At 32.5% G+C, this 10,231-nt stretch overlaps 1 protein-coding gene across 3 annotated transcripts; it reads right to left on the reverse strand.

Annotated features, from left to right (window-relative positions):
- Nucleotides 1-5,004: 5,004 nt before the first annotated feature.
- LOC108222929 (pentatricopeptide repeat-containing protein At1g74900, mitochondrial) lies at nt 5,005-8,691 on the reverse strand. 3 transcript variants are annotated; one of them, XM_064094748.1, is made up of 3 exons: nt 7,059-8,691; nt 6,528-6,634; nt 5,005-5,376 (listed from the first exon to the last, which is right to left on the reverse strand). In XM_064094748.1, exon 1 carries the CDS (start codon nt 8,608-8,610, stop codon nt 7,141-7,143), a length of 1,470 nt encoding a protein of 489 aa, XP_063950818.1. In that variant the 5' UTR covers nt 8,611-8,691; the 3' UTR covers nt 5,005-5,376; nt 6,528-6,634; nt 7,059-7,140. The 3 variants fall into 3 exon arrangements, with proteins under 3 accessions (XP_063950818.1, XP_017252405.1, XP_017252404.1); XM_017396916.2 differs by having other exon boundaries at nt 6,528-6,684; XM_017396915.2 differs by having other exon boundaries at nt 6,528-6,728.
- Between the last annotated feature and the right edge of the window lie 1,540 nt (nt 8,692-10,231).

Genomic DNA, 10,231 nt, shown 5'->3' on the forward strand with positions numbered 1-10,231 from the left:
ATGAGTTTGGGAGGGATAAATGCGAGGGTTTCCGCCTCTTTAAAATTTTGAATTTCTAATTCTGTACCGCCATTCCATCCCCCAACCCCTCACGTGTCTTTATTTACCTGCCTTGTGTTTTTACTTTTACGGTTTTACCCCCCTTTCTATTCAAAATCTACAAGCTCCAACCCAACGTGTTTAAAATTACTACTACTACTAATCTACTCTAGTCTGTCGTGTTGATGCATGAGGCTGACTCTTCAGCACGTGCCATGATTCTACTCCTTTTAGGTTTCGTTTGGTTTCACGTAATACAAGTGACAGCCCATGTTTGGTTTCTTGTAATTAGTTAACTAACCCTGAATGTTTGGTTTTTCATAGAGTCATAGCTGAAGTAACACTAGATATTTGATGAATTGTTCTAATTTCATAGATGACGTAACAACAGATATTCGATAAGTTGTTCTATTTCAGGTTTGGCTTCTGATAATTCAGTTAAGTAAAAACTAATATGAGATAAGTTATTTTGTTTTATCATAAAACTATACAATCTCTGAAATTAGAAATTTACACTTGTCACGTGTTTAAAGTTATGTCAAAATATAACGTTAGTTATAATTTATACTTGTTACGTGTTTAGAATTACCCAAAACGTAACTCCAGTTATATAAATTTCAGGTGTTTAAAATTGCGGGAAACCCAACTCAGTTGCATAGTATATTCGTGTTTATCAGTTATATTAAATTTAACATGGAATAAGTTATTTAGATTATTTAACATGGAATAAGTTATTTAGATTTTATTTCAGTTACATAGAGTTTGACATGAGATAGGTTATATTTGTTTATATCATTTTATACAATTCAATTATGTAGTAGGGTTGGACATTTATAATATTTTTAATTTTATATATATATATATATATATATATATGATATAGGTTTTTACATTTTAAAATATATTTTATTATATATATATATGTATAATTAATTTCTATCAGTTTAGTTATGTGTTACTTTTCTCTATATTTTGTTATAGAAAGCAAATTTTATTTTTTCTATAAAGTTTGATCCTAAAAATTGGTTTGTTGATTTGTTTTTCATTAGTTAGTTAATAAATAATTTAGAATTTGTTACTCAAAGTTAATATATAGTTTAACTAATATTTTTGAAATATTTATATCATATTTTTCTAAAATGATTTCTAATATAACTATTTCAAACAATAATTATAAATATTTATATTTATAATTTATATATAATATTACAATATTTTTGAAATGGTTTTTAGTCAATAAATTTATTTTTCACTAAAAAAGATTTTAAATATATCTAAAAATTATAAATATATTTGTTTTTATTATTTATTTCATATATGTAATGATAATTGCTTATATATATATATATATATATATATAATATTCAAGTGAGAATAATATATATATATATATATTAATTTGTTTATTTTTATATACTATAATTTTAATTAAAATAAATATAATATAATAATATAATATAATATTTTATTATATATTTTGACGCAATTACATTGTCTTAGCCGTATATATTTATTAGTTACATAAGGTTTAATATAGGATAAGTTGTTTCCCTAGTTTAATATACGATAAGTTATATTATTTATTTATATGACTTTTATACTATTTGGAATGAGAATTTATTATTTCTATGTGAATTATGAAAATGTCTATATATAGTAAAGATGTTGGAGACTTGGAGTTGCTGCAAAACATAAATTTAGTTATGAAAATTTTGGGTGGCGTTTTTTTTTTTTTTGCCAAGAAGTAGATAGACTTTCATTACTTCAAATCATTCTCAAGTACATGGATAATTTCTGGAGAAACTTCGTTTGCTTTCCAGATGCGATCAGCTACAGAATAACTACAGCTTGCAAAAGCATGGGCTAGGTTATTCGCTGAACGCTTTGGGTGGCGTTTAGTTACACATGATTTAACATGTAATAAGTTATTTCCGTATTTTTTCCACGTACATAGGTTTAGCATGAAATACTTTATTTCCACTTTTTTCCAGTTACTTAGGATTTAACGGCGGATAAGTTATGTTATTTATTTATATGACTTTTATGTAACATGTTGGAATAAGAATTTAAAATTTCTACTTATGTCGGAGTTGCTGCAAATCACAAATTCTAGTTATGGAAACTCCAAGTGTTTAGAATTTCATTAGTGTTTTGGTTATACAGGATTTAACATTGAATAATTTATTTTCATGTTTTTCCACTTATCTAGGGTTTTTCTACTTACACAGGGTTAGCATGAAATAATTTTTGTCGGCAATTTTTCCCGCAGCCATAGGGTTTAAGAATAGGAATTTATTCTTCCTATCTCATTTATGAAAATTATATTTTTACAGTTGCGCCAAAACACAACAATTTGCATAGGATTTAACATTTTCAATCTATTTTATTACATATATGTAATATAGGATTTCACATTTTAAATCTATTTTTACAAAATTTGATAGTGAAAATGGTTTGCTAATTTTGTTTTTAATTACTCTCTTGGTCCAATTATTTTGTAGAGATGTTTATTTGAATATTGAAGTTAAACTAAACTATTATTTGTATTGCATGGAAAATATAAGCACCACATGTAATTAAAATTAATCTACTAAATAATATGAAAACAAGAAAAAATCATTTACGGGGACAACAATTAAATTCTAAAAGAATTATTAAAATGAGACAGAGACAATAATTAGTTAATCAAGAATTTTCTAATCATAGTTAATATATGTTTTAGATGACATTTTTTTTCAATATTTTATATCATAAATTTTTTTGGATTTATAATAATTCTATTTCAAACAATAACTATTATATTTACAATTTATTTATAATAACAATTTTACAATTTTTTTAATGGTTCTTGATCAATATGATTATTTTTCACTAAGAAAGATTTTAAATAATTAAAAAAAATATAAATATATATATATATATATATATATATTTTAATTTTTTTATTTAATATATATAATGATGATTTATATGTATGTATGTATGTATGTATCAGATTCAAGTAAGAAAAAATTGAGTCCTTGTTATTTACAAGTAGTTACAAGTTGTTTACTACTTTTTTAATGTAACATGAGATAAGTTATTTTATTAATAATATGAACTTTATATAATATATGAATAAATTATTCTTCCAATTATAAAAATTATACTTTTCAAAAAATATCACTTAGCTAAATTTTTTTAATCTATTTTATTATATATATTTATATTTATATACACATATGAGATATATGTATAGAGTTTGTGTAAATGATTGCAGCAAACTATGCAAACTAAGTACAAAACGGCAACTCCATTAATGAACCTCCATGCTTACATGATGAACTAGCAAGAGAAAGAGAGATCAGAGAAAGAAGTAGTGTTTGAGAAAATAACCGAATTTAATTGGTTTTTTTGACAAAACCGAATTTAATATTGTTTGTTACAAGGCTTGAGTTTATATACTCAGCTAGTGAAAGTTTGACTAGAAGTAAATTTTCAAATGACTACTTCGCATAAGACTTTTGTCAGAATGTCTGCTAATTGCTGAGAACTGGGTACACTATAAGTTGGATGAATCAACCTGGACTTGTTCCCTAACAAAATGACAATCAAGAGCAAAGTGTTTAGTCTCTTGGGATGATAGCTGCAATGTCTATAGCAGCTTGACTGTCATTGTAAACAACAGTAAGCAAGGATTGAGAAACATGCACTTCTGATAAAAGAAGATGCATCGAAGATAAATCACAAGAAGTATCAGCAATAGCACGTAAGTCATTTGCAATGGACTTAGAAATAACTTGTTGTTTCTTAGATAGCCAACTAACAAGAGAGGAGTCAAGAAGTAGACAAAAATCACTAATACTTCTACCAGTATCAAAACATGAACCTCAATCACTATCACTGTAAGCATGTAACTGCAAAGATGAGGAACTGGAAAAATAAGCCTTGATAAGGAGTTCCTTTTGAGTATCTCAACACCCTCTACACTGCAATGAGATGAGGAGCCTTTGGAGCCTCAATAAATTGACTGAGATGATTGACTATATAAGCAATATCAAGTATAGACACAGTCATATACAGAAGTTAGAAAAATTATGATGGAAGATTGGTGTTGCGATGGGGGAGTGCATGCACCAAATCAGATTTCGACACATCATTTAGATAAAAATAAATTTTTGAGGCAGCTAAAATTTTCCTTAATATTTTTGAATTTTTCAAAATAAAAATATAACTCAAAATCGTACCAGAGAGTATAGCTTTTCATAAGATTTCTCAAAATCGTTTGGACTTCAACATGCATAAAAAAGGTTTTTTTTAAAAAAAAATCCCACTAATTCCAACAATTTGATGTGCAAGATTTTATTAATATATTTGAATATCTGCATATTACAAAATTTGAAGTATAAATTAAAATTTTAATTTGTAATTTAATTCTCTCATGTTTTAATGTATTACTTAAAATTCAAATCAAATACACAAATTAATTTATGTAGTTACCTCTCTTATATATTCTGATAAATTTGATTTCTGGTGTTTGTCCTGTGACTGTTGTCTTCCTTGTCAGTTAACCACTATGTTGATACTCCTATAGTCCTATGTACAATTCGCAATACAATTTCTATGGAATTAAAAATTATTGTTTTATTTTTACCCTTTGTTATTTTGCACAAATGGTCGCATTCATTACATAAGCAATAGCATACTCCCAGGTCCACATTTGCTTACTCCGCGGTGTTTTATTTTCAATTTTGAATTAGGTATGCTCTGAGATCCATATCAATATAACTTATACAGGGGTTAGATTTAGAGTTTAAACCATAATTCAAGTTCTGGTTCTGGCAACGGTTTATAGACCACATTACCGAAACTCGAAAAATAAGGTTAGCAATGAACAAGGTGATCTCATCCTCGCCAGAAGAACTGAGATAATTTGTCGCAATGTTAACTTGCGTAAACCTTTCAAGATCTCATTCAAGATATCAATTCAGTAAAGCCCTTGCCACCAAACTGGAATGCAAAAGCAAAAATTATCAACCAATATGTTCTTGCTTCTTAAAACAATGGTAGTAATTACCATATTAGTGTTGAAAACATATCAATTATGTACGTAGTACTAATAGGCTAGATTAACTACCAAAGAAAAGCATATAAAACAGTCTCATAGGACTGTAAACAACTTTCTTCTTGCAAACGTTCTATACGTTGAAGGCTCAGAAGCATGCATCAGTTGTCAACTTTGAGACTCCCCAGCAGGCTCCTCCTACAAATTGACACATGTGGCCGTGGCCTTTTCTTGACAGTTCATTAAGGAAACTCAGTGTAAGCCTGAGGACTGAGGATCACCTTTTCATTTAACTGATACAACAAATTTATCAATATAATAATATTAGAGTTTATAAACCAAATACCTTATCGTTGACAAACAGATATAATGGGTGTTGCCATGTCAAACGAACAGATAATTAGAAATAAACTAAGAATTATGATATTGTGCTGTTCTTTACTTCTGGTGCTAATAGTCCCGTATTATTTTCACAACAATCTCAACATCTAATACTACAATTATTCCACAGAAACATTACTATTTTATAAAGAAATCTCAAAAGATCTGCCTAGGAGGATATATAATGATATGATCACTTATTAACTTATGTTTGTTCTTTTCAACATTCCACTTGCATGCTATGTTACTCTGACCAAGGTACGAAGTGTTGGACACAATATGTATCCAAGTGTCAAACTCGAAAAATCATAAAACTGGGACACGGGGACACTATCCTATATTCGGGACACGGGTATGAGGACACGACATAATACATTAATAAACAAGTTTGGTAAGTAGATACCTTAACAAAAAGTAACTATCAAGTTCTTATCATACAAAATTTTGCAAGATTTTTGCAAATTAGGGATCTTCTCTACTTGTTTTTTACTCTAGCTTTTTTTTTTTTTTCCTTTTTTCTGGTTTGCATGGTATATTTGACTTATATGTGGTATCTTAGTCGGTCAAAATGTTCCCATTTCAGTAAAAGGATCCGACACGGAATAAGCGTCATGCCCGAGTGTCCAGATGTCGGACATGGGTACACTACCTAGAAAGAAGAGTCGTAGTAACATAGCTTGCATGATTCACCTCTGGCATAGTTCTATACCTGAATTAAAAACTCTCAGCCTGCTTTATTTTTTATTATAAAAAATAATTAAATCACTTCAACATCAGCAGTCCTAGTTATTTGCAAGTAGAAAACAGGTAGCAAAAAAGAAGTCTGAACAATTCCACAATGATGTGACTATTCTGTCTTTATTTCTATTTTAATGCCAGAAAGCATCAATCTTTAAACAATTCTATTGGAGTCTTGACTCTTGAGTCTCTTTACTCTTGATCCTGCCCATCCCTATCAGTAGCTTGCATCAAAAACTTGGGATACAAAATCCCTGACTTCAGATTATTGCCCAAATAGACTTTAAAGTTCAACAAAAAGCAAGTTTCGGTTGTTGTTACTAACCTTTGTATGACAACCTACACTCCGACAAGCAATTAGTTATTGCGTTAGCTGTTTGAAGCTTGTGTTGTGTTCATAAAGCTCCAGACTTTGGGCGACATTTGAACAACCTGGAAGAAGTATCTCCCCCATAAAAGCCAAATCATATATTGCAAAATAGCTGCATAAAGAGTGCATGTGATGCATACATTGTGCACTGCAAATCTGTTTTTCATGAAATACATTATCATGTGGTCGAATAATTCTAAATAAATAACTTTAGTGTGATTAGATGTCTCAAAGCTCCATATTGGAGCTTTAAAAGTTCAGAAAAACTTGGACACTCTAAATCTCATGGCAAACCCATCTGGGGGGGGGGGGGGGGGATTTTATTTCTTCTGCAGATCTGCTCTCAAATTAGCAATCCAAAGTCGATTAGGTTTCTGTATTATTCTGTCTGAGAGTTTTTACTCTCTTACTCTTACAAAATGTCACTGACAAGAGTAAAAAATTAGCGATCAATGAAAAGCAGGATAGTTCATAGTAATGGCATACCTTGTTCCTCAATTGACATATAGCAAGAACAATCGATGCAAGCCAATTCACAAGGTCTGGGAGGCAAAACCAATGATAGGCTTCACAATCTGAAGTGCCGAGGCAGACAGCCCGATCTACTATGCAATCTAAGAATCTCTTTTGCAAACTCTTGATGGCCTGTCAAGAGAAGGCCGTTCAACACCCTATTATATGTAAATTTTCGAGGCAAGAACCCTCTATCAACCATTTCAATCAACAACTTCCCAGCAACCAATAAATCATCTGCCGTCTTCCTGACAAACATTGCACTTATTAATACGTTATAAGTATCCAAATTAGGCAAGCACTCGCCTGCACTCATTCTCTCAAACACTTCCAACGCCTTCTCAATTTCCCCATTATCACTATAATACCTAATAACAACATTATAAGTCTGTACATTTGGTTCACACTCGTCATTCTTCATTCTATCCATATACTCCATCGCCCTATCCATCTTCCCTGCATGGCACCACCCTCTAATCAACACACCATAAGTCGTTGAATTCGGCAAATAACCTTTTTTCACCATCTCCTCAAACACCACATTTGCATTCTCAACACAATCTTTCTTACACAAAATCTGAATAAAAGCATTATACGTTGCAACAGACGGGAGTACTCCCGCATCTATCATCTCATCAAAAACCTTCCGCGCTCTTTTCACCTCACCCGCCACTCCCAACCCATGAACTACCGTAGTATACGTAACAACATCAATCTCACATTTCCTCCTCTTCATCTCCAGAAAAAATTCCCATGCTTCCTTCACTTGCCCCGCCCTAAAAAACCCCTTAAGCATCGTATTGTACGTACAAAGACTCGGTTCCAAACCCCTCTCGACCATTTCCCTCATTATCTCCAACCCCCTTGGCGTCCGCTTGATCAAACAAAACCCATTAACAAGCACATTATAAGTAATCGTATCCACCCGAAACCTCCCCTTAAAAGCCTTAAACAAATTATACGCCATCTCAGCTCGCCTCGACTTACACAAAACATCAAGAAACATATTAAAACAATTCAAATCCTGTATAACACCATGATGATGCATTGACAAGAACACTTTAACAGCTCTATCAGGCTTACCAGCAGCCACCAATCTCTCAATCACAATTGCAAAAGTCTTCGGGCTCGGGCCAAGCTGCCGGGTCTTCATCCGGGTCATCAGGGTCCACAAGGTCTTGTAGTCACGAAGCCTCGCAGCAATGTCAATGGCGTGGTCAAAGGCGGCGGCGGAGTGGGTGTAGGAGTGGTGGCGGTCCAAGAGGGTGAAGAATTGGAGGGCTTTTGGGCCGTGGTTCCAGAGGCGCTTGAGGGTTTTGTGGACCAGGTCTTGGGTCCAGTCTGTGGTGTGGGCTTGGAGGGTCTGGGGGAGGGCTTTTGGGTCGGTTTTGAGGATGAGATTGGCGAGGGTTATGTCTTGGGATGGTGATGTGGTGGTGGTGAAGTGATGGGACGGTGGCGCGTGAGGAGCGAGTGGGATGAAGAGTTTTGTTTGTCTGAGGAATCTGTGGTGTTGAGGTAACATGTCTTGACAATGAGAGTTTGTGTTTGACAGTTAAGGACCTTAGACTAAACTCGATGAACATGGATCATAAATTTGATTGATTTTTAAACTAATTTAAATATTGGGTATGTGATTAACACTTAACAATAATTATCTAAATTTTGAAAATGTTCATAATAACTTTTACATGATATAAATTTTATTTTTTGTTTCTTCTTAAACAAGAACACCAATTTACAACTCGTGTATCAGCATAAGAGTTTGTGTTCTTGTTTAAGAACACCATGATATCCTTCAATAGACTCTGTAATTATATTGCAGACAGTTTCGATTGTTAAAATAACCATAAGGGGTACTATTTTAAATTTTATTCACCACAGGAAGTCAAGAAATATGACTGATATCCACACCTCTTGGTTATTAATCAAAGGTTGCGAGATTCATCTTTGCAGAGATGATTCTTCTACGAGATCAGCCAGAACAACCAACTGATTACTTGATTTTCATTGCGGGTGCATTTACTTTTGGGTTAATGCTCTAATTGGTCACTGTACTGGACCAAAACTTTCAGTTGGCCTACCGAGCCAAAAAAGTTTTCATTTAAATAATAAAGCACGTAAAAACTTTCAATCACGAGATTAAGCAAAAAAAATATTTCAGCGCCGTTAAACATGTCTTTGACTTTAACGGAAAATGTTAACTTTAACGGAATTTAAGGGTTAATGCTCTATTTCGTCACTCTACTTGATCAAAACTTTCAGTTGACCTACCGAGTCAAAAAAGTTTTCATTTAAATAATAAAGCACGTAAAAACTTTGAATACGCTACTTTGTTTGATACGTTGAATGGGAGTGGGGATTTTGACGGGATTCAGTCGATGTTTGATGAGTTGATTCTTGATTCGGAGAAGAGTGGGATATCTTCTACGTTTAGATGCTGCATCCAAGCTCTTTCAGGAGATGAAAGCGAAATGCATGCGTCCTGGATACGTCAATGAAGGTGTACATGGAAATGCAAGGGTTTGGGTTCAGGCCATCTGCAACCATGTTTGTTTTTTTAATCGATTGATTTGTTGAATCACATGCAAAGTCTAAGAAGCTTGAGATAGCAACTTCGGTCTTTTCAGATATGGAGAAGGCCGGATTTCTTTCAACTCCATCTACCTATTCTTCTCTTGGAAATGCATGCTGCTACTGGCCAAATAGATTTTGCCATGAAGCTGTGTAATTCGATGTAGTATGTTGGTCTAAGATTGGGACCCAGTACTTATACTTTCTTGTTGACGCTGCTAGCTAAAAAAAAGCTTGTAGATTATACACCGATGATATGAACTACACTGCAGATGTTGGCGAGCTAATAAGAAAAAACATTTATTTCCAGATTACTTGTAAAGACGTCATGTACTTGATAGGGCAACTGAAACTTTTGATTGGGTACAGTGATGAAATAGAACATTAACCCATTAGAAACTTAACGGAGACTGACGGAGTGGCCTATTTGAAAATTTTTAATGGTACAATTAGTTGACTGAAAACTTTTTTGACTCGGTAGACCAACTGAAAGTTTTAGTCGAGTAGAGTGATGAAATAGAGCATTAACCCATTTACCTTTTGAGTATGTTGTTGAATTTCGAAATAAAGTC

Source organism: Daucus carota, chromosome 5 (assembly GCF_001625215.2).
Source record: "Daucus carota subsp. sativus chromosome 5, DH1 v3.0, whole genome shotgun sequence".
Lineage (NCBI taxonomy): Eukaryota > Viridiplantae > Streptophyta > Magnoliopsida > Apiales > Apiaceae > Daucus > Daucus carota.